This window comes from Protomyctophum bolini (assembly GCF_963924005.1).
Source record: "Protomyctophum bolini genome assembly, chromosome: 12".
NCBI classification, from domain to species: domain Eukaryota; kingdom Metazoa; phylum Chordata; class Actinopteri; order Myctophiformes; family Myctophidae; genus Protomyctophum; species Protomyctophum bolini.
The window spans coordinates 31,671,643-31,696,286 of record NC_137873.1 but is presented as its reverse complement, the minus strand read 5'-3'; the positions used below and the strand labels follow the sequence as shown (position 1 = coordinate 31,696,286).

At 46.7% G+C, this 24,644-nt stretch overlaps 3 protein-coding genes across 3 annotated transcripts in view; 1 reads left to right on the top strand and 2 right to left on the bottom strand.

Annotated features, from left to right (window-relative positions):
• Window positions 1-368: 368 nt before the first annotated feature.
• The window catches only part of wdr47a (WD repeat domain 47a), a 32,075-nt gene continuing 7,799 nt past the window's right edge, over window positions 369-24,644 (bottom strand). Inside the window, exons 8-17 of the mRNA XM_080779182.1 lie at window positions 23,861-24,026; window positions 19,948-20,138; window positions 15,645-15,926; window positions 14,215-14,278; window positions 8,769-8,926; window positions 8,267-8,436; window positions 7,605-7,775; window positions 5,227-5,358; window positions 3,692-3,910; window positions 369-3,228 (exon numbers count right to left, since the gene is read on the bottom strand). Coding sequence (XP_080635308.1) covers window positions 3,086-3,228; window positions 3,692-3,910; window positions 5,227-5,358; window positions 7,605-7,775; window positions 8,267-8,436; window positions 8,769-8,926; window positions 14,215-14,278; window positions 15,645-15,926; window positions 19,948-20,138; window positions 23,861-24,026 — 1,696 coding nt within the window. The 3' untranslated portion in view covers window positions 369-3,085. The remainder of the gene's footprint in view (window positions 3,229-3,691; window positions 3,911-5,226; window positions 5,359-7,604; window positions 7,776-8,266; window positions 8,437-8,768; window positions 8,927-14,214; window positions 14,279-15,644; window positions 15,927-19,947; window positions 20,139-23,860; window positions 24,027-24,644) is intronic.
• On the top strand, window positions 9,425-9,919 carry LOC308326363 (peptidyl-prolyl cis-trans isomerase-like; the record flags this gene model as incomplete). The annotated part of the gene is made up of 1 exon (XM_080779183.1): window positions 9,425-9,919. The coding sequence occupies one exon, from the start codon at window positions 9,425-9,427 to the stop codon at window positions 9,917-9,919; it is 495 nt and encodes a 164-aa protein (XP_080635309.1).
• On the bottom strand, window positions 12,190-13,527 carry LOC308325348 (phosphatidylinositol glycan anchor biosynthesis class U protein-like; the record flags this gene model as incomplete). Its single annotated transcript, XM_080777833.1, has 1 exon — window positions 12,190-13,527. The coding sequence occupies one exon, from the start codon at window positions 13,525-13,527 to the stop codon at window positions 12,190-12,192; it is 1,338 nt and encodes a 445-aa protein (XP_080633959.1).

Genomic DNA, 24,644 nt, shown 5'->3' with positions numbered 1-24,644 from the left:
GCGGGCCTGAGGTTGAGTATCACTGCTCTAGACAGAGAGTGTGGGGGGGGGGGCCCATATTTCTTTGTGCCGTTCCGGGGAATCAAACCAGGAAAGAATACATATTCAAAGATTTGTGCTGCATTTTTATGATTTAAAAAAAATAGCAGACCAACAAGCTCATAGCGTGCCACTCGGTGGCCCACTATGAGCTTGGAGATCTGCTATTTTACAATAGCTAAAGCATGGCACAATGCTTAGTTAAAACACCAAAAGGGGTTCCCGCCAAAATGGGTTTTAAGGCCACTGCTGCCACCGTTTACTAGAAGACTTGTGTGCTTTGCTTTGTATAAAAAGGAACCAGTGTACGACACAACGTCAGTCTCAGTCTGAAGTGTCAGACCCATTTATTTAGTTAGCTTAGCAGCGATCACACGTCAATAAGCTACCATTACTGTACTTAACCACTCAAACCCTATATACTTCATTGACCAGGGTCCCCCAGGGGTCCATATACTTGGTTATGGTTCCCCTTCCGTTTTTCTCTCTAAAATAAGTCTCTTTACTGAAAATAGCAGATCTGCAAGTGCCAAATGCATCACGACGAGTTGTGAGCTTGTAGGTCTGCTATTTTTGCCAAATGTTTCGGCTATTATGACATTATATGCCAGAATAGTAGGGTTCAAGTGGTTAATCACTTTTTAAAAACAAGAGTTAGAAAAGCTACATTACAGGCGCCACTACCATTTCAAAAACAACCTAACTGTACATACATATAAACACAACGGATAAATAAATTTAAATTACATATTAATTTGGCCTTTTTGGTTAAAACAATCTACTGTACATGAGCATGTAAAAATAACAAAGCTTAAAAACTTAAAAGTATGCTTTCTGGTTAGCAAATTAGTGTCAAAACAAAGTGCGAAAGTAAAATACAACAAAGTAATGCAATGCATATATGCTCCAAATAGGCTTCATCATCATCAAAACGTGCTTTTAAGATGTCATTGTGCATTCAATAATAACAGTATGGGGGAAACACTGCCACCTAGTGTACTGTGTTTATATGTATTGTCAGTAGGTAACAGGCATGTCAGAGCTTTTGTTCGTCAAGTGATAGAAAATATATTAATTAGGACACTGGGATTAATATCCCCCAATGTTAATTCCCTTTGATCTTGATCATTACGAATTAAAAAACGGATTCTTCAAATGCAAGCAAGCCATTGCAAGACACTGCACCAGCTTCAGAGCACTGAACACTGATTGTTACATTTAAAAACAAAATGACGAGCAAATGTACACCGTTGCCGTTTCCTATGTACAAAACTGAAAGCTATCGATGCAAACGTTAGACAATAGTGTTTAGTACATCCCATGGGCTAGTTGTAATGATAATAGCTATAACTCTAAATAAATAAATAGCTATAACTTTCCACAGATATCTCCCTAGAACCGCCCCTGATATGTTGATGCACTGAAATAAATGTACACCTGCACTATTTTTACACTAAAAACACTTTCTCCAAACAGTATAGCAGCATACCACTGTGGCTGTACCAACAAAACGCTGTGCAAAACAACGAGGAATGTATAGCCTTGTTCTTCTGAAGAAATGAAAATAATACAATTATATAAAAATGACCATATATATCATTTTCCTTTTCTTTTTCTGTCTCCCTTTTTTCCTCCCACTTTTGTCGTTATATCAATTCCCAATAATTGTCCTCCCAAATGCAGTCCTGTCACTGCTAAGCCCTACCGTCCATACATATCGTCTCTGTCGAAAGGAAACCTGGCTCTTTGCACGATTCAAATTCAGAAATATCGAAAGAAACACACGGTTAGAATAAGGAGATAAGAGGTTTTCTGCCCCGACAGCAACAACGACATGGAGTCAGCAGCCACTGCTCTGCACCCGACAGTGAGGAGTTTCACCAGGAGGACGTGACGTGAGCAGAAGAACATGCCATTCCTCTCAGTTCCACTCGCCTGCTGAACTGCCAACCGTCGTAGGAGTAACTAGTCCAGTAGTCTGGCCAAGACTGTGTGATTTCTGGTCTGGAGGGGCGGCTGCCGGTCGAAAAAAGACGGTGGTTCACTGATTTGAGTGCCCGTCCACCTCCTCCCCTACCTGGTAGAAAACAGCGGAGAATACTATAGCGTCACCAAATTTGTCATTGGTTCATGAAATATAAGTTGGCTCCCACTTCCAGATTTTCCAGAGCGTTTCCCCAGCTTTCATTTTTGAGCCGAATGCGAACGAAAATAAAAGCCTGGGTACCGAGGCTACTAGTCTAGTGACAGAGATCACCCTCTCCCCTACCGGCTTCCCACCCTCTATCAAACGCGACAAATGTTGTCCGCTGGGAGCGCCCGGGCCAAGCCGCCCGCATACACCGTGTATGATTCAAACCCCAGTCTCTCTCCCACAGTGGTGGGCAGGAACCTTACCCCCCCCGCGCCACCCGGACGCCCCCCTGCACTTTGTTTTTTTCTTCTCACGCAGCAAATATCCCAAGTGACACTTTAACTGAGTGTTAAATAATAGGAAAATGGACTTGTACGGTAAAAGGAAGGCACCATCGTTGTACATTACACTGCAGTAAAGCATCGATTCCGGCAATCAACTCCTACAATCACTCCAAACGAAGGAACTGCGACGGCGGTGGGAATAAAGGAAAGGGACAACCAAAATGAGAAGTGTTCATGAAAAGAAAACAAATCCAAAGTAAGAATCAGCAAGCCAGTCGTATGGTAAAAACCCACAGAGGTTGTTGAATTATCACAGGGTTATGTCCATTAGTTATCCTACAGATGGGAACGATGGTAGCTTCGGATCCAGACTGCTCGCTACGCTCAGCCTCTTTTCTCTTTCACACTTCGCTTCACAGAGGGAGACAAAGAAAACGTAGCGAATAAGGTTGGATTCCAGGCTAGAACGAAGGTGCCACTGATGTATGTGCTGTAGGAGTGTGTGTGCGTGCGTGTGTGTGTTTTATTTGTGTGAGTGAGTGCTTAGCAGGCTGTGTGTGGGTGCAGACAGTGGTGTATGTGATGCCTCTATGTTGTGATGTGTGTGTGTGATGCACGCGCGTGAGGGTTAAGGTTTGTGCGTCCACAGCGTGACGGTGCGGTCAGCAGAGGAGGACAGGAAGGACAGGTCGTGCGTGTGCCATCGACACTGGATGACCTTGTCACCGTGCTCTCCCACCACGGTCTGGGGCAGCGTCTTGGTCAGGTCACCTGCAACATACAAACACATGACATGGTACACGGTGCGTTTATTATAAAATGACGCTTTTATCCAAAGAGCTTTACAGAGGTTGTGCATTACATTCACTCATTCACACACACATTCATACACCGATGGAGGAGGAAACCATGCAAGGCACCAACCTGCACATCGGGAGCAATTAGGGGTTCAGACAGAGTCTTGCTCAAGGTCACTTCGACATTAACTCTGGGGGAAAGTACTCATTGTGCCGAATGTCTCATTTCACAAGTTTTCAAATGTATAAAATCTTTTTTCAAAATCTTTTGAAAAGTACAATATTTTCCTTCGAGTTGTAGTGGAGTAGAAGTAAAAGTACTGAAAACAGGAACAAAAATACCTCAACATTGTACATTGCTGTATAGGTACAGCGCAGGGCTCGAGTAAATGTACTTAGTTTACTTTTACACCACCAGATACGGGCCCTGTCCTCACCTTGAAGGTTGCTGACCATGACCTTGGTGTCGTAGGAACCAGTGAGCAGGTAGTGCGCTCCGGGGGAGAACCTTACGGAGCGCACGTCGCTGCTGTGCGGCCGGTACATCTGGACCATGCGTCCCCCTCTGATGTCGTACAGCATGCAGCCGCTGTCCTCCTGGCCCGTCGCCAGGAGACGCCCGCTAGGGTCCACCGCCACCGAGGCCACTGGACTGCCTGTGTGTGTGTGTGTGTGGAGAGAGAGAGAGAGAGAGAGAGAGACTGAACATAATTTCTTCACTACAAGCTTACAGCGTTGTGAGCATGAGTGTATATCCTATATATATATATATATATATTAACAGATTTTGATAAGAGTAGCGTCATTACATAACATAATGTAGATGCAATCACTGCATTCAATTTGGCGAAATATGGCAGTGGGTGTATTGTGTGTATGATTCGCCTTTTCCTATTGCTTTCCATATATCCACTGGCACTGCAGGGATTGATTGGTCATGCCTGATACCTTGCCTGACACTATCAAGTGCTTGTGTTGTTATTTGCTGTTTCTAGAATGTGGCAGGTTTGGTTTTTCTTCACCCCGGAAACTTGCGTCTTAATTTGTTTATGAATACAAGCGAGAAGCCTCTCTGAGAGTAGCCTAAATGTTAGCCTCACAAACAACTATTGCAATGTTTTTGTAAGGAATTAAGTCAGTAGTCCTTGGAGGAGCTACACCAGTTGTATCTTGAGGAGTTCACCTTTACTGGGCCTGTATCGGCAAACTCCACAACAGCGTCCGCACTTGATTATGGATTACTACGTGATTGAAGACATCAAAGGTAATAATTGTAATTTAAAATGAATGGATTTTCATTGATTGTGCCCCATGTTGTCTGTGCTATGCTATGGCTTGCTATCTTGCTTAATTTGGAAGCGAAGTTGAAACTAGCTGCTGTTGTGCACTCTGCAATATACTGTGTGTGTGTGTGTGTGTGTGTGTGTGTGTGTGTGTGTGTGTGTGTGTGTGTGTGTGTGTGTGTGTGTGTGTGTGTGTGTGTGTGTTTGTGCGCGCTGCGCTCACTTCAACACAGTATGGCGCTAGTAGGCTGGGAGAGTGTGTTGTAACTTGGCCTACTGTTGTTTTATGGTTGTTTGAACTGTCTCACTGTGGTTGTCAGCTTGTAGCCACGGCTGTGGCAGAGGGGTCACGGCACCCTCAATTGCAAATGATGCCCCCTCAGTTTAACCCATTTAGGCCTGAAAAGATCTTCTAAATCCTGACAGTTTTCTGAAATACCTATGTTCCTCTATCAGTGGTGTTCAATATTTCATGTCAAGGACCCCAAAAATGATATGTAATTGGCCGCCGACCCCCATCTGAAAATATGTTGTTCCAGGGACCAGCAAAAGCAAAGATTTGAGTTAAAAACGTTTGCTGTGAAAGAATATATATTCAAAGATTTGTGCCACATTTTACAGTCACATTTAACACACACACACACACACACACGCACACACAACAAGGTTAAATTGCCGGTGAACGTTACCTGAGCCATGGAAGGCAGTGCCCACCACTCGCACACAGCTGGGCACCCTGAGGTCCCAGAAACGCACCGTCTTGTCCTGGGAGCCCGAGGCGATCATCCAGCCTCCCCACGTGAACAGAGACAGGATGTGACCTGCATGGAGAGCAACCACAACATGCACACTTAATGATGACACTTCTCATAACGAGAGGAAACCCCTAAACCACTAAACTTATTGAATTGTGAGGTTTTTTCTCCAGACATTCTGACATATTTTTTGTCAGAGCATTCCCTTTTTCCTCTCAAGAAATGTGAGGAAACCGTCGCTTAAAACCGGTATCCATCTCATTTTATATTCTTGCTATACATTATACCAGTAAGACACCTGAGGCCATATATGGAGCGTATCTTGATTCTTGAGTGTACAGGGTGTGATGAGGTCATGGAATCTGGAATGTCAGCACAGGTCAGCTCCATATATGGAGATCTAAGGGTGGCAGCGGGGGCAGTGTCTTGAATGTACAGGGTTTGATGAGGGCCCAGGTGGCGCCGGGCCTTAATTTTCGGGCCTTTTGAGAACTCTAGTTTGAACTCTAGTTCTGGCCAGACGATGACGATCCATATAGAGATAAATAACTTTTTCAACCACGGCACCCCTGAATTACATTGTTACTTTATGGCACCTTTTGTCATACTCAAAATGAGTATGACAAACTCTCAGGTCCCCCTGGACCTGAGAGTGCCACAGACTGTTTTAAAACAGGCCTGAAAACCCTCCTGTTCCGGAAGGCCTTTTTGTGCTGAACTGTTTTGCACTGTTTTTGTAAAACCAGTTTTTAACTTTTTATGATATCGTATGCTTTTAAACCTTGTAGCACTCTGAGATTCCCTGTGAATGAAAAGTGCATTATAAATCAAATTCATTATTATATTATTATTATTACTAATGGTACGTAAATATGTAAATCTTTCCTCCAAAGATACAGTATGTCACGAGGAAAACTGGAGAGAATATTTGTTTCCATTAGGACAGACTGAAAATAACTTTTATACTTTAACCACTTAAACCCCAGCATTCCTATTCCGTGGGGAACATTCACCAAAAATTGCAGATCTACAAGCTCACAACACGCGTCGGGAGCTTGTAGATCTGCTATTTTTGGTGAAGCGTGGTGTACTGTAGTCTGTAAAAGTGCAGTTTAAGTATAGAGGGTCTGGTTAAACTGAAGTGATATTTATGAATTCAGAGGCACCCCCGGACTCTTTGTCACACACACTTTGTAGACAGTGAGTGCGGAATCACTTACGCGTTTGAATAAATGGTCACATACCTACAAGTACAGTTTCATACCGCGAGGGAGGGGCGCCATCTCAAGCGAACTTGAGCCACGAGAGACATCACCGATGCCGTGTCGAACGTTTTGCGAAGTTCGCTTAGCCGACTTTGAATTGCAACCCGATAGGCACAGAATAGTAAGTCATGTTCTGGCGAGAGCGTTTTCCCCGACTGCCACCCAAGCGCACTGGCGCAAAGGCCATTCCACACTTGCGCGTATAGACACGACGACGTGCAGTTCACCTGTGTGTCCACTGAGGGCGTGCAGACCCTGTCCCCTCTGGCAGTTCACCTGTGTGTCCACTGAGGACAGTCCAGACCCTGTCCCCCTGTCCCCTCTGACAGACAGTTCACCTGTGTGTCCACTGAGGGCGTGCAGACCCTGTCCCCCTGTCCCCTCTGACAGTTCACCTGTGTGTCCACTGAGGACATGCAGACCATGTCCCCCTGTCCCCTCTGACAGACAGTTCACCTGTGTGTCCACTGAGGGCGTGCAGACCCTGTCCCCCTGTCCCCTCTTGACAGTTCACCTGTGTGTCCACTGAGGATAGTCCAGACCCTGTCCCCCTGCCCCCTCTGACAGTTCACCTGTGTGTCCACTGAGGACATGCAGACCCTGTCCCCCTGTCCCCTCTTGACAGTTCACCTGTGTGTCCACTGAGGACATGCAGACCATGTCCCCCTGTCCCCTCTGACAGACAGTTCACCTGTGTGTCCACTGAGGACATGCAGACCATGTCCCCCTGTCTCCTCTGACAGACAGTTCACCTGTGTGTCCACTGAGGACATGCAGACCCTGTCCCCCTGTCCCCTCTTGACAGTTCACCTGTGTGTCCACTGAGGACATGCAGACCATGTCCCCCTGTCCCCTCTGACAGACAGTTCACCTGTGTGTCCACTGAGGACATGCAGACCCTGTTCCCCTGTCCCCTCTTGACAGTTCACCTGTGTGTCCACTGAGGACATGCAGACCATGTCCCCCTGTCCCCTCTGACAGACAGTTCACCTGTGTGTCCACTGAGGACATGCAGACCCTGTCCCCCTGTCCCCTCTGACAGTTCACCTGTGTGTCCACTGAGGGCGTGCAGACCCTGTCCCCTCTGGCAGTCGGTAGTGTAGATGTTACAGTCTCCCGCTCCGGCGCTGATCAGGATGGCTCCTCCGCTCTCCGGACCCTCCATGAACGCCAGGTCCCTGATGGTGCCGTCGTGCATGCTGAACTCCAGGTCCGGGCCTGAGGAGGAGGAGCAGGAGCAGGAGGAGGAGGGAGAACGAGGGAAAGCAAGAGAGGCAAAGAAAGTATAACCTGTTAGCTTGGATTTGCCCCGGGGCGAGTGTTCATGTGTACCCTATCACACCCACTATTAATTGTATTCATAACAATATACTGTAGGGCATACAGTGTGCATTCGGACTACTGTTATTTTCCTTGCTGAATCACACCCCACATGATCTGTTAATAACCAGTAAGACGCCCCACACGACGTCGCCCTAAAGGGTGAGGTCGCGTGACAGCAGACCGCTGGGCGCTCGAGTGCCGGTGCTTTGGCATGGGGGGGGTCAGATCAACATATGAAATGTCAGAACAGGTCAGCTCCATATATTATGGAGATCTAAGGTCGGCAAACTATACGATCACAATAGGGCTTACAGTGTGCATTCGGATTACTACTGTTATTGCTCCTATAGCTGAATCACACCCCACATCTGTTAGGGTGCGTATACCTGTGGCGTTGCAGGTCTCTGCGCTGAACGGCAGCACCTTGACGTATTTGTCGTTGGAGCCGGTGGCCAGCAGCTGTCCACAGTGGCTCCAGGCCACGCAGTAGATGGAACCCTTGTGGTGTTTGTTTCTCTTGAAACGCACCACCGGCTGCTTGGGCGGACTTGACCCGCTGGAGACGGGAAGAGAAGACAAGGAACAAGAAACGGAGAGAATCGGTTCTTATCGTTGTTGGGGTTTTTTTTTTGTGTGGGGTGTTTCATTATACAACAGACACTCTTATCCAGAGCCATTTATAAAGTACAAGTGATGTCAGCTGGTGTAATAGTTGGGATGAAAACTGTGGCAGTCCCACCCCCTACCAGGGCCCAGGAAATTATTCTCCGTTCATTTTCCTCATAGACATTTCAAAAAGTATTTTTTAAAGACGTTTACGCCGCGGACAAAGCCAACTCGTGACAAATCATGACAACAAACACGACTTTGTTTGCTCAAGGTGCTTACCTCGTGTCCAGCGTGTCTGGGTAAGCGCACACGCGCAGGGTCTTAGTGTTGGAGCCCACGGCGTACAGCGCCCCCGACGGGTGGAAGGCCACCGCTCGGATGGCCTGGGTGTCCTCCAGCGTCTGCACCGGCACAAAGAGGTCTTTGGGCGCGTCGTCCTGAAACGCAGACACAAAGGCACGGTTTGAACGTGATCAGCAGCGTGATCTATAGCTGGATTTAATCTACATATTGACCTCGACGCTATCATTATGCCAACAACTGACTATAACTGTCTATGTCTGTCGATAACAAGATAATGTTATCGGGGAGTAAGACATTGCGTGTGTGACGTGCGTGTTTGTGGGCGCGTGAGTGTGTGTCCTCCGGTACACATGACTTCATGTCAGGTGGGTTTCACGGGGAGGGTGTAACACTTGCGGTGGAACATCACACTGCGAAGTGAGGGACGCACAAAGCCAGGGCACACACCACAACAGGTGCATGCTGCCGTGCCCAAGTGTGGAAATGCATGGCTCACGTCATCACGTCATCACGGCAACACCATGGCAGGATCATATAAAATGCATGGCCGGGAAGACATGAGGTAATTCTTTAAGCAAGTTAGTTTTTTTCAGTGATCAAATATAACCGTCTAAGCTCCCTCACATCCCAACATGTCCAAACCAAGAGTCTACTTTGACATCAGCGCCGGCAGCGCCCCCGTGGGCCGCATCGTCATGGAGCTGCGCGCCGACGTGGTCCCCAAGACGGCCGAGAACTTCCGCGCGCTCTGCACCGGAGAGAAGAGCTTCGGCTACAAGGGCTCCACGTTCCACCGCGTCATCTCCGAGTTCATGTGCCAGGGCGGAGACTTCACCAAGAACGACGGCACCGGCGGCAAGTCCATCTACGGAGCCAAGTTCCCCGACGAGAACTTCAAGCTGACGCACACGGGCCCCGGCGTCCTGTCCATGGCCAACGCCGGGCCCAACACCAACGGCTCGCAGTTCTTCATCTGCACCGCCAAGACCCCCTGGCTGGACGGGAAGCACGTGGTGTTCGGGAAGGTGGTGGAGGGGATGGACGTCGTGAAGAAGGTGGAGAGCTACGGCTCCAGGGACGGGAAGACCACAAAGACCATCACGGTCTCTGATTGTGGAGAGCTCTGAATGGCCCGCTAACCCAAAGCGTGGCCCCTATACACTGGGCTAAGAACTGCTACTGAACGTGAGCTCTGAATGGCCCGCTAACCCAAAGCATGGCCCTTATACACTGGGCTAAGAACTGCTACTGAACGTGAGCTCTGAATGGCCCGCTAACCCAAAGCGTGGCCCCTACACTACACCTTTTTTCATATCAAGGAGCCCCAGTTTGATAATGCATTAGACTAGAGAAGGGAAAGGGAGACCTGGTTAATCCTGTGAGGCCAATTCAGTTTCTAGCTTCACACAGCTGATTATAATAATATTAATATCTCTGACTTATATTGCGCCTTTTTAAGAACTAAAAAGTCGCTTTACATGGTTGAGGGGGAACAAAAAAAGGACTACGTTTATTAGGAAAAAACACAAAATAAAAGAGTCAGATCTTATCAAAACAATGGAACGGAAAAAAAAGGAGGGTGAGCTGTTAGCTAGGGAAAGCAATATTGATTGTGGTTCAAGAATGGGATGGGGACTTTATGGTTGAGGAGTGAATTCCACAGGGAGGGAGCAGTAACAAAAAGAGAATTATCTATATCCCCGGGTTCGGTGTGTGGCACTGGGGTCAGGGGTCAGCCTCACCAGACCTGAGGGAGTGGGAGGGGAACGGGGAACCTGTCCCTTGTAGGCGGTGAGGTATTCTGAAGTGATTTTTTGAATTTCCAGGAAGCCAGTGCAGTTCGTGGAGGACTGGTGTATTGTGGTCTCTGGCGCTGGGTACTGGTGAGCAGACAGGCGGTTCTGCTCTGAACATGTTCTGAACATATTGGAGTTCATAGAGGACTTTGGAGGTGATGTCGTGGAGGACGCTGCAGCAATAGAATTGATGTGATGGATGCATGATGAGTGTTCCAGCAGCAGACATTGACCCGGTTTACGTGGGGGAGGAATGAAAGGGTGCGGTGGAGAATGATGCCACGGTTGTGGTATGCGTCGTTAAGTCGCTATACCCTCATAACCCACCCACCTGTACCCCTCACTAGCCCCTCCCCGTTCTGTTGACTGACCCGTCCTCCTCCCTTTTGTTGCTGCATTAGTAACGATGGATTTCTCCAAAACGTCCCATTTTTATTTAGTTTTTTGTTCAACTTCAATAGCTCATGATATATGGTATTTTTACATAATTGTTTTTGAGCTCACTTCACACAAGTGTGACTTTGTGGTTTTTTCTTTTTTTGCATTTCCTATGCCCAACTTTGTGTGTCTGTGTATAACGAATAAGAGCACGGAATAATATGATGTAGGGAAATAAGAGCGCCCCTCTTTTATTAACGCAAGAATGGCTTTCATTATAGCATGCTACCTTTCCAGGAATAGAAGTTTGTATTAGCTTATCGATGATGTCACTGGTAGACAGGTTTCTGAACTGTCCACAACGCTCCTCTGAGACAGAGCGAGTAGACAGACATGGTACCACATTATCATGATAATTAGTAGGGAGTATAAGGACCAATTCTAGTAGACAAACACCCTTCCATAAACGGCCATAAAATAACAATTTCATTTAATATTTTCAAAAAGTACAGTATCAAAACAAAAGAGCTCCATATAGTAAACTGTTACTGTTAAAGTGTTAACTCAACTCGAAGACAGTTGCATTTGAACACCAGATAAACAGTTCAGGCCTGGGAGATGCAACAACAACAAAAATATTTATTTGTTTTCTTTATTATATATATTTTTAAATATATTTCTTTGGTTTATTTTACAAATTATCTGTCAAAGCTTTGTAATTGGTCGTCTAGGTCTAGGAATCTGATACAACAACAAAAAAGGGAGATCTACAAACTTTTATTTTTATTTATTTGTTTTCTTTATCATACTGTACATTAAATATTTTTATATATTTTTTCTGTTTATTTTACAAATGATCTGTCAAAGCCTTGTAATTGGTCGTCTAGGGCTAGGAATCTGAATCGACCAGGCTCTATAATGAGCCTGAGTCAACAGCGAGCGCGTCTACAGCTGCGGCGCCCAAAGTACTCCACAAGAGGGACAGTCCCACGCAACCTGCTGCCCAAAGAAAGTCTCCTGTCCTAACACGTCTGAATACAGCCAATTGTAGTTCCCATTTAAATCAAAAAGGCATGGAAATGAGTTTATGCCACAGACACCAGACCAGGTAAACCATTTTTAACAGAGGACAGGAATCCCAGTCCAAAATACGAGACCTCCAGGATGGGCTTGCAAGAAAGATGATACTTCAAGAAAGAAGGAATATAGGACTTCCGAATAACCTAGGTACTAGTAGGAGGATTGTCCTGTTGCTCAACAACGTGTGTCTGTGGAGTGCGAGGTACAGTAGGAGGTACAGTAGTCTGCCCATGCCTCAGGTGATGCTCTCTCTTCAGGTATGCATGGATATAATCCTCCACCAGCAGGATCTGCGCCGCGTTGAACAGCAGAGTGACGGCGTAGTAGTAGTTGGGGTTGCCGCTGCCCGCGTGGATCCAGAGGTGCCAGAAGACGGGGAACATGGCGGAGCAGGCCAGCAGCACGCAGGACACCGGGAAGACGTTCCTCAGGTAGGGGTGCAGGCGACTCCACACGGGGAGGAGGGCCAGGTAGAGGGCCACGTCTCCCACCGTGGGGTAGGACCTGAAGATGGCAGCGAGCGCCGTGAGCGCGAACGTCAGGAACGCCGGGTGCTCCTGCAGCTTGACGGACAGCGGGACGACGTAGAGGAACGCGTTGGCCTGGAACACGCACAGGAAGAAGAGGCGGAAGGCGTCGAACACCTCCGAGAAGACGTACCAGAACAGGCCGACGTTCGGCGTCAGGTCCGGAATGGACAGGATGAACCCGTGGACGGACCACAAGAAGTCCCAGGACCCCAGCAGGGAGAAGGACAGGCCCAGCAGGACCGCGAGGCCTCCCAGGTACATGAAGGAATACTGCAGTAGGAAGAACCAGAAGCCGGACCCGAGAGCCTCTACCGGGATGCGCCGACGCTGGAGGAGTTGCAGCAGCGCCGGGGCAAACAGCGTCACCGGGTAGACGGACTGGTACGTGGCGAGGGCCAGGAACGTGGCGCTCAGCGGGGCGCTTCCTTTAGCGGTGGCGAGGATGTGGAGCGCGACGACGGCGTTGTTTAGGCCAGAGGTCGACTTGGCCACGCAGGACAGGACGGTGAACGGGTTCAAGAGGTATACCGCGGCTACTTGTAGCGGGACGCGATGCATGTCACCGGGGCTTCTTCTGACGAGCTCCGTGGAGTTTACGGCAGGGCGCGTTTCTGCGTGTTTCTGCTTTCGGAACTCCTGTTGGTCGAGGTCCTTTGCTGCCAGGTAGAGAGCCACGGCAGTGATCCCGTCTGCCGCCATGAACGCGACCTCTGCGTAATCCATGACGAAGTGGAGGAGGCAGATGACGAGGGGGCTCCCGTGGAACACGTCTCCAGAGTAGGGTGATATTCCCAGGTCGAGCAGAGCCAGAGCCTCCATCGCTCTCCTCCAGGCGTTCAGAGGAGAAACCACCTCCACACTGTCTGCGACCAAAGCCGCTAAGCTGGACCCAAACAGGATGGCACGGATCGCAGCGGCCAGAGTCAACAGCAGCGCCAAGGGAGCCGCCATCTTGGCGCTGATGAGGAGTTCCCCGATGATCCCCTCGTGGCCCCACCCCGTGCGAGAGAGAGGCATGGTGGAAGTTGAAGTCCTCTCGGTTAGCAAGTCATGGCCGATGACGTCATTCTTGACAAGACATTATGGTGTAGGCAAAACAAGCTAATGACAACAAAGGCTCATGCATGCACCAATCCTTTATCTTCTATTTCTGGAGCATCGATGACATCACAATGATGATGTTATCTGTACATCTCTACATTTTGGGCATGTCGAACGGGTCTGAGTCCCATGTGTCAACGGGCGCTCGACCCAAATGAAAGCAACAGCAGAAAGTGCAAAGAGCCAGTTAGTTCCGTGATGACGCAGTCAATGGCCAAGGCTTAACATAGTCAGAATCTGAATTAGAAACACTGAAGAAAAAAATACTTTGGGAGCCAAACTAGAAATACAACAGCTACTGTATTAAAGAACTGGCAATTAGTAATGAGGCCAGTTTCATAGGAGGACATGATGACATGTTGTAATGTTGCGTAACGTGCTCATGGAGTGTTGGATCTACATAGGGTATTCGGGCAGCTCTATACGTGGGCACGGCTGTCTGTAGACCGAATCCAACTTCAATTCAAATACATTTCATGAGGTTATTGTGCCAATTTAACCACGTTCTGAATTGAACACATATTCCTGGCTTCCTACCTCTTTACTTCGGGTCATGGAGCCCGGAGAATCGCCTGGTTTACCTCCTTTTGGTTTCTGACCACTGTTAACACACACACACACACACACACACACACACACACTTAATGTTAAAATCACACCCGTGTAAAGGCGCTCTTATACATTATCATACATAATTTCATGAACTACTGAATTTATGTGATTGGTTAGCCGAGTTGCTCGTCTACATATGACGTCGATTTTCCCTTCATTGTCAATGGTATTTAATGTTTGTGTTGCCACATATTTACGTCATATTTGACAGACATATGACCTAATTTCTCCTTTCATTGTCAATGGCAAATATGAGACATGTGGGGACAAAAGCTGTATATAGTGCCCTCAAAAATCACACCCGTGTGAAGTGAAGGGCGCTCTCGTCATCATACATCATCTCATTCTGGCCAATCACAATTTATGTCCTCACTTTTGTCTTCAATGTTTGTGTTTACACACTTTTGTCTTCAATGTTTGTGTTTGCACAAACCCTCAAAACTGGACATGGGAGGGGCTAGCTGCACCTCAAAAATGTCAGCACTTTCCTATTAAAATCCCTGGCAGAACAGTAAAGTTATACATAGTGCAGCTTTAATTGAAAAATCACACCTGTGTGAAGGGTCTTATCATCATCTCATTCTGACCAATCTCAATTTGTGTCCTCACTTTTGTTTTCAATGTTTTGTGTTTACACAAACACTCAAAGCTGGGCATAGGAGGGGCTAGTGCTCCTCAAAAGGTGACACATGCCCATCACATCACAGTTCCAGTGTTGATTTAGTTGACTAAAACTACGACGTAAAACCTACCTACCTACAAAAACTAGATAACAACTAAACTACAATGACTAAAAATGTACTGACAATTTCGTCAACAAATGCAAACTAGACTAAAATGTTAGGGGGAGACTAGTGGAGAAGAGATCCAGTAGAACTAAAAGACAAGTGATGTTATGCTTGGTAGCACTCTGAAAATAGCAGATCTACAAGCTCAGTGTGTCGCAGCACGATACGTTGTGAGCTTGTAGATCTGCTATTGAAGAGTGCAACGACGTGTACAATCAGGCATTACGTCACCATCAAGGACCGCCAAAACACATTTTAGTTGACAAAATCAACTGTAGATTTAGATTTAGTTGACTAAAACACCAAAACATTTTCAGATGACTAAAGTATGACTATACAACTAAATAACATTTTACTCAAAAGAACAAATAACTAAATCTAAATTTGCTCTCAAAATCTAAAATACACCAGTGGTTCCCAAACTTTTTACCTCTTGAACCAAAACAGAAATCGGACATTTTCCCCGGGACTGTTGGGAATGTTTTTTTTAAATGTTTTGAAATGACCCACAAATCGGTCCCGAGTCCCAGTCCCAGGGAAAAACGGTGACATAATGTATACACCCACCTCTGGGAGAGGACGGGGGACTCGCTGGGCGGAGTGGGGGGCACGGCCGCCCGGCCCCCCGGCGTGCGCTGTGGCGTGCTGCTGCTGAGCAGCCCCTCCCCCCTCTGCGTGGTGGCCGGCGGCTCGTCGTTGTTGTTCTCCGAGGGCGGCGGCGGCGGCGCCGCGGTGTCGTTGGCGTTCCCGTTGCCGTTCTCGTTGCCGTTGCACTGCTGGCTCAGAGCCTGGACCTCCTCCCCCAGGTTATCCATGCCTACGTTCAGCTCCTCCAGCTTCTGGATGGACCTGAGACACACACACACACACACACACACACACACACATATTTATTTTTATTTTTTACAACCACACACGCACGCACACGCACACAAACATGTCCGTGGCAAGACTCTCTGGGCTGTATTTTGTGTGTCTTAAGTACCAGGTCTTATTACCTAACTTGAGTAAAATAAAGACCTGGAGGCGTGATCAATGCCATTTGGCTATTCTGAGTGGCCAAAGAGCATTGATCACGCCTCCAGGTCTTTAGTTTACTCAAGTTATGTAATAAGACCTGCTACTTAAGACACGCAAAATACAGCCCTCTGTGTCTGTGGCACAATCTAATCTCAATCTAATAATTAATTAATTAATACTTTTGGTGACTCATAGTTTCGGGACGACATGCTCATTAATATGTTGCAGGAGATTAGTGGAATTGTTGCTATGTGGTACCTGTAGTAGCACACATACTCATGTGGTTTGTGAGTCAACTCAATGCAATGTGACTACACAGTAGAAATGAACAAAAACATGGCATGCCATAAGATGGAGGGGGTACACGGTACATACATGTTATACACAGAGTATAATGCTTTTTTGAAAAAAATAGCGTGTTTTGAAACAAATAGTGTTTTTTGCAGTCACTTTGGGACAAAATTGACAGATTTGACTGAGAGCCTGCCATCACGCAACATCCAGTTTTCACCAGAGGAGAAAAGCTTTTTTTTTTAAATCCAAAATGAGTTAATAGCACACACTCTTCACATACTAGAGCATGTCTGAAATAAGTGTCAGAGTAAATATGAAATAAATGCTTAAACATGTAGCTAGGTGTAATGTTAGAGACCACAGAAGTGAACCTTTCAAGCCTGTTTTCTCAACTCGCTGTTTTCTGCAAGACATTACTCTATAAGCCATATCTCCAAAACTGGTGGGTCAAACTGATGGGTCAAACTGTCTGAAGGGAACAGAAAAGTAACATGCACAAACGAAGATCAATCATATCCTCTTCACCCAGAGAGATTCACTGGATATCAGGTGATGAGTAGAGAGGGTATGTCTGGACGCTGTTACTGGGAGGTAGAGTGGATTGGAAGCCATGTTTGTATAGCAGTCTCATATAAAGATATCATCAGAAAAGCTGAATGTTCACATAAATTTGGAAACAATGATACATCGTGGTCTTTGATCTGTACCAGAGGAGGCTATTGTTTTAATCACAACAGAAGTGACACTTGCACCGCAGGCCGTGTTTTTCCCAGAGTAGGAGTGTACCTGGACCACAAGGCAGGTACTCTGTCCTTCTACAGCGTGTCTGACACCATGAGTCACATTCACACAGTCCACACCACATTCACACACAACCTCCACGCTGCATTTAATCTGAGAAATGGATACAGCGCTGAGTTGTGTGACCTCAGCTACCCTTGTTTTACTTGAATAAATACATAAACTTGACTGAGAAAACGGTTATGTTGTTCCTAAACTTTGTCACTTGAATCATGTTTATTTTATTTGTCTAATGGGAAGATTATTTTTTTTATGACGACCTCCAATCTGACATCCCTATTTTGGTCAGCATAGAATAAATCTGACCCATAAAACCCATATTCTGAACGCTGCAACGTGAAGCCGTGAGCTCTCAGGCAGAGGCTGTGGCACACAAACCGGTTATACTGTAGATGTTCATAAGAGAGCTTTATGCACCTGCCGGTTATGACTGAAGTCATTCTTGTTTGTAAGTTAAATCTCTTTTGCAGCCCTAAATCAAAAAGCCAACTGTGCCGCCATCTGCTGGGTGAAGCAGTAAAAGCAACGTCCCCTCCCTCCCTCCCCCTCCCGCCCATGGGACCAGAATATACTTCCCCTTTGATGGTGTTTATTGCCAGACTGCTTCAGACCAAACCAAAACAATCACGTGCCATATTGTCTGCATCTAGTTAAAATAGCACAGGGGGACAAAAGCACTGTGGAGTAATGATGTCACTGTGCAATAGTCTTGTGAATAATGCAGAGGGGTTCAGAGCAGGGGGGGGATCATTCAAAGGGCCTTTGTCCTTCTGATAGAGTGTTGGGAGGGGGCACACATTTTATATTCACTTTTTTGGAAACCCGGGAAATAATGCACTGTTTGTTGCCGCCGGTGCAGTTTCTGTGTTTTGAGAGTGTGTGTGTGAGTTGCTATGGTAACGTTGTATTTGTGTTAAGGGGGAAGGGGTGGTGGCTGGATTCGGGGGGCGTGACTAACGGGTCAAACTCTAGGCCCAGTGGTTCTCAACGTGAGGTCCGGGGACAGCCAGGGGTCCTGGGGGGCTCTATAAGCTCACAATACGTCATGGTAGGGATTCCAGATAGTTCCATGTGGTCCCGAGCTAAATGGAGAGTTGGTGACCAAATGGACCCTTATAGATCTTTAACCCTTGAGAGTTTAAAATGAAAGCAAATAGCCCCTTAGTGTCCATTTGGTTTCATTTTACGCTCTCAAGACTTACATTATTGTTAGACATCTGCATTACTTAATTTACAAGAAGTCTACACAATAATGAAAGAATGTAGAATAATTGTTATTTTGATCAACGTTGGCATGTTTTATCTCTCAGGTTACCACATCAATACAGCATGGAGTAGTTCTGTGTGTCTGAGAGGCTAAATCTCATCAAATGGTGGTCTGTGGCTCAAATGCCGGATAAATAATGGGACTTGATATGAGAAGGGTTGAAAAGCACTGGCCTAGGGGCATTAGTGGTCCCATTTGAGAAGCACCGCTGGTGTAGAGTATATAGAGGGCTGTAGGTAACAGCCCAGATGGTTCAGTGTGTGATGAAAGACAGGGTGGGGGGGTGGGTGGGGTGGGGCCTCATGGGACCCATCATTGTGAACCTGCTGCTCCTCATCTGACAGCTGCACCTCTATTGTACTTAACATACTAGAATGTACACTGTAATTAGCCACTCCACTGCGTGCGTGCGTGCGTTGGTGCTCTATTGTGGATGCAGACCCCATGTTGTCCTGGTATGACACGGTACAATAGAGCCCCGCCCCTCGAGCACTGGTACAGAGCACTGAGGGCTCGCTTTGGGAAAAGCCTGATACCTGCTGTCATGGCTGTCTAAAAACAACTTAAACCCTATTATCGTTGCTGTCGGGCAGAACCCTAATTAATATCTCCATAGTTTAACCTTTTTTTTTTTTTGTAAATTTAGAATTTATCTTTAGTCCTCTTTTCCTTCCACACTAAGGGCCCCATCTTGCACCAACCTTATCCCTAAACGTATTTGCCATTTTTTTACATTTAAAAATAGTTCAACTAGCCGATCCACATCGAGCTCGGCATACATTAGATTGGCTATTTTTGGCGAATGTTTGCCTATTGTGGCTGGAAAGGGATTCATGTGGTTAAACAACAAGCCTCGCTGAACTGGCATGAGTGACAAGTTCAACCCTTTTACTATGGGCGTCGATCCTCTTGAACAACATCAGCCTTTGTTTGCTATGGAACTTTCGTTCTTAATTTATCCGAAAAAAGTGTTGGTTGATTCACACGTCAGTCTCTAAATGCTGCTTCACTCAACATAGACGGTGACAATAAAACAGCTTTTATTGCTAAAACTGTGTGGAGACAATTGCAGAGCCAAATTCAAAGCGACAATGCAATGTCCCTTTGGCAGTGGCTCAGCAGGTAGAGTGGCCATGCACCTTGGAATCTGAAAATTACTGGCTTCATGTGGAAGTGCTGTCCTGAAGCAAGACACTGACTGAACCCCGGCCACAACTGCTCCCGATGAGCAGGTTGGTGCCTTGCATGGTTAGCTAAGCTTCAGTGCTGTGAATGTTAAAGCGGTTTGGATAAAGGCTCTATAACAAGGTTCCTCAAAGCGGGTGCTGTGGCACCCTAGGGCAGGGGTTCTCAACGTTTTTGAATGGGGACCCGCTGAAATGCTGCTTGTGCCCATGTGGGGCTATTTGTGTCCTACGTATATACATTAACTTTTCTGTGGATATAAAGAAATTGCTAAAATGTGTGTGTGTGTGTGTGCTAGCTTACCTGTTGAGGAACTTCTGTGTGAGGCTGTCCCGCATGTCGCTGTTCTGCGGGGGCTGGTCCTCCTGCTGGACGCCTCCCTCCAGCAGCATCTGTTGGTACATCTGTCTCTGCTGCTGCTTCTGCTCCAGATGCTGCTGCACCCGCAGCCTCTGCCGGTAGTACTCCTCAAACTTCTCTGTGGAGTCGCGCAGCTGCACGGAGCGCACGCACACGCACGCACGCACACGCACACACACACACACACACACACACACACACACACACACACACACACACACACACACACACACACACACACGCACACTTAATTTAACGTCTTTATTTGCATTCACATTTAACGAGACATTCTTGAACAGGAACAATGGTAGATGCACATACTTGGGGAAACCCAACAACAAGTGATTCAGGATACAGATCACGGCTACATACAGGAAGCATCGCCTCCTCCATATACTGTATGGCGACCGCTAATTATCACAGACAGTCAGACACTGAACAGAATTTTGCCAATGCCTTAGCTCGAGGCTTGGGCATTCCTGCAATCTGCATAAAGTTACATAACTAAGTATAAGTAAGTTATATAAGAAAGAAAGTAAGTAGGTCAGAGTGGCTTGTTGTCGGTATGGGCTGAGAACGAGGGTGTCTATGCCCTTCTCTGTGCGCCACTTCTCAAACTTTTCAGCTCCAAAAGAGAGATTACACGTTTGCCCCGGGACCCAAACTAGCAGATCTACAAGCTTGCAGATTGGCTACTTTCACGACTTCTTAATTATAGTTATTTTTATTCATGGGATTTCATTTGTTTGCTTGATTATTCTTTTTATGTAGGAAAGGGGAATGGGATTTTTACTCGAGTCATGACCCATAAAGAATTGGTACTGTATAAGCCTGCAAGGTTGTCGAGTCTAGGGCTAGTTCTACGGGCTAAGATGGAGTCTGAAGAGCTGAGTCTTCAGACTATATGCCGTTAGATTGGGAGTGAGTCTGCTGCAGTTCTGACTGCAGTGGGGAGTGAGTGACTGATATAACTGTGGTCTCCGAGGCTACTGACTGATATAACCTACAATATAAAGACTTACAATGTCAGATGCATGTACAGTAAACCGCATCATCACACACACACACACACACACACACACACACACACACACACACACACACACACACACACACACACACACGGACGTGCACGCACACACAAAGCCCAAATTCACTAATGCTTGAATGAGATCCAGGTAGTATTCAAAGGCAGCCTTGTAGTGCGGTGTGTTGCTGTCCGTTCAGGTATTAGAAGAATGAGAGGTTGATGACAGATCAGTTCCCTCCTGCTTCCTGGACCTGCTATCTGATGTGTGTGTGTGTGTGTGTGTGTGTGTGTGTGTGCGTGCGTGCGTGGTAGAGAGGGAGAAGTAAAAGCGAACAGGAGAGTGTGAAGGAGGTGTAATCCCAGAGGCCCACCAGTGTCTCCGTCTGCCGGCTGCTTTATCTGTCGCCACGGCAATGGGATGGGGTGGGGCAAAAGCAGTAAATTCTCTCAAACACACACACACACACACACACACACACACACACACACACACACACACACACACACACACACACACACACACACACACACAAACACACACACAGCGACTGCCTGCACAAACACAGCCACTGCCTAGAATAGCAGTAGGATGGCAGTAAAGCACGATGCCATGGTGTATAGGAGTGGAGGCTTGCAGGCAGACAGAGATATGAAGATGTCACGCCGAGACAAAGAGCTCTTTTAAAGGCTGCTATATCTTCAGTGTTCATCACAGACAAGCGGCTTAAACCACTAACCAGAATGCCAGGTTGGGTTCTACCAGGGCACCGGGTTCTAAAAACCTTTCACCTCAAGAGAAACATACTATACTGTATGGTGTCTGTACCCAGGAGGACCCAAATAAATGTATTATGAATTGATAACTTAAGCCCTATTAACCTATATTAAGACCTAAAAATGCCTTCTAAATCAATAGTTCTCACACTTTCAAGAGAGAGCGAGAAAATAAAAATCACACCCGTGTGAAGTGAGGGGCGCTAATATATTAACTCGTTAAATCATGTTGATTAGTTGATGTAATGGTGAAAACAAACGGTTCCAACACAAACATTAAACGCCATTAACAATAAAGAGACAATATGACGTAAATGACACATTTATGACGTAAATTTTCCCTTCATTGTCAATGGTGTTTACAAAGCAAACATTGAACTAAAGACAAACATTAAACCTGTGCATAGGAGGGGCTGGCGCCCCTCAAAACTCAGATGTACAGTGAGGTTGCATATCTGCTATGTTTGAATAGCCATGCAAAAAGGACACCGACGCTTTCCCGGTTTTAATGGGTTAAGAATCTACAATGCCCACAACGCGTCATGATGCAACACGTTGTCAGCTTATAGATCTGCTATTTTCACTATTTTACCATTTCAAATTGTTCCAGGCTCAGATTGTGACCCTATAGACTGAGCAGTGCTGTGGGGAACTAGGCTCAGATTTGTGACCCTATAGAGTGAGCAGTGCTGTGGGGAACTAGGCTCAGATTGTGACCCCATAGACTGAGCAGTGCTGTGGGGAACTAGGCTCAGATTGTGACCCTATAGAGTGAGCAGTGCTGTGGGGAACTAGGCTCAGATTGTGACCCCATAGACTGAGCAGTGCTGTGGGGAACTAGGCTCAGATTGTGACCCCATAGACTGAGCAGTGCTGTGGGGAACTAGGCTCAGATTGTGACCCTCTAGACTGAGCAGTGCTGTGGGGAACTAGGCTCAGATTGTGACCCTCTAGACTGAGCAGTGCTGTGGGGAACTAGGCTCAGATTGTGACAGAGAGGTGTTACAGCATGATGACTCAGTGTCATCAGAGACGTCCAACAGAGATATACAGTCATCTGCCAGTACTGCTCTATACTTAGAATGGAGGGCAAAAGTCCAGTCAAAAAAGAATCTGCCAATCCACAATGTTGACAACAAAGATAACACGTTTTCAGTGACAATGGAGTCTGACGTAATTTACGCAACCTCGGTCATGTCCTCCCCCCCCCCCCTGTTCTGAATTCCCACAGACGTGTTTAATATTGCGTCATATAAGAATTTGTGTTCCAAAAATAAACAGACGAACAGGGTTTGACTCCTATGGACATGAAGCATCAACTGATGGTCGAGAAAACCCTAACGTTAACCGCTGCCAAATGTATTCTCATTCGTACACACAATGAATTCTTAATATGAGACCATTCTAAGATGACCCAATGTTATTCTCCATAGAGGAATTACTGCTGGCACCCAGGGGATGAACGAGTGACATCAGGACTTCAAAGCCCCGAGAAATGTTTCACATAAAATTGTTACGTTAATTAAAGCTGCAGTCTGTCCTCCCCTGACGGCGAGAGAAGTATACTGGTAATTGCAACTGTGATCACGGGCTTCAAACCCGCGTGGGGGAAACCAAAACATCCATTTGCCCTTCTATTCTGCCAGGGTCAAATATTGGGACAATGAGCTTCACACAGGGCTACTTGTCAACCAGTATGCTGTCCCAACTGACACCAGGGTCTAACGTTTGTCTCAATAGGAGAGTAGGGAGAACGCCTGGCTCAAACAACGGCAGATGTATTCATTATGCTGCATTAACATACTCTACCATACAGATGTACTAGTTATGCTGTGTTAGTTATGGCTGAAAAACAGCTATAGCCTATAGCTATAGCTATAAGATACATCTGGGAGCAGAAAATGGTGTGCGGACCTTTTTTATTTGACTTTAGTATTAACATACTCCCCCGTATAAGATTGGTTAAAATATCGTTTTATTCATTCATTCATTCAGTCCTGGATTGCAGCTTTTAAGATAGTAACCAGTGGTGAGGTCATGTTTGATGTTTACCTCGTTCCTCTCAGCGGAGCCAGGTGACGGAGCGTCCTCTCCGGGGGCGGAGGCGGGCCGCGCGTTGGGGGTCCCGCCTGAGTTGGGGGTTCCCCCGGTTCCTGAGTTGGGGGTTCCCCCGGTTCCTGACCCCAGCATTTTGTCCACGGGCGTGTCCGTCCTGGAGCTGAAGCACAGAGTAAACCACCCACAGCGACAGATTAGGGTTCTGTTGTGATTATTATCATATCGAAGGTGGCACGAAGCTGTCACTCAGCAGCTGGTCCAGATGACACACACACTGTCGTGTTACCAACATACAGGACCTCCTTTTTTTATAATTTTTATCCCAGGATTTTGTAACCCATTTTTCACCCCTGTGTCAATTATCTAATGTGATCCTGGGCTCTACACACCCTCCGCCAACCTAGTTCCCATACGTATATGGGGGACAAGGGGAGAGCAACGGACTTGAACTCGACTTGAATGCTTCCTTCATGCCTGAGTGTCCAAGTCGGACCAGGGAGTTTCCCTGGTTGGACGTAGTGTGTGGAAGGAACACGTTATTCCAACCAGTTCCTTTCCCCTCCATCAGGTGCCCCGGCTAGCCAGGGGGAGGCAGTTTAGAGACCAGGATTACTGCATGTTTTTTGTGAAGTTACCTACCCTAGGGGACACGGGGAGAACATGCAAACTCCACACAGAAAGGCCCTTTAGCCAAACAGTACCTCCTTTTGATGTAGTTCTGTTTGTGAGCTAAGCCAAGTGTCGTCATTTGCCACTCCCTACCATTCGCATTTTACCT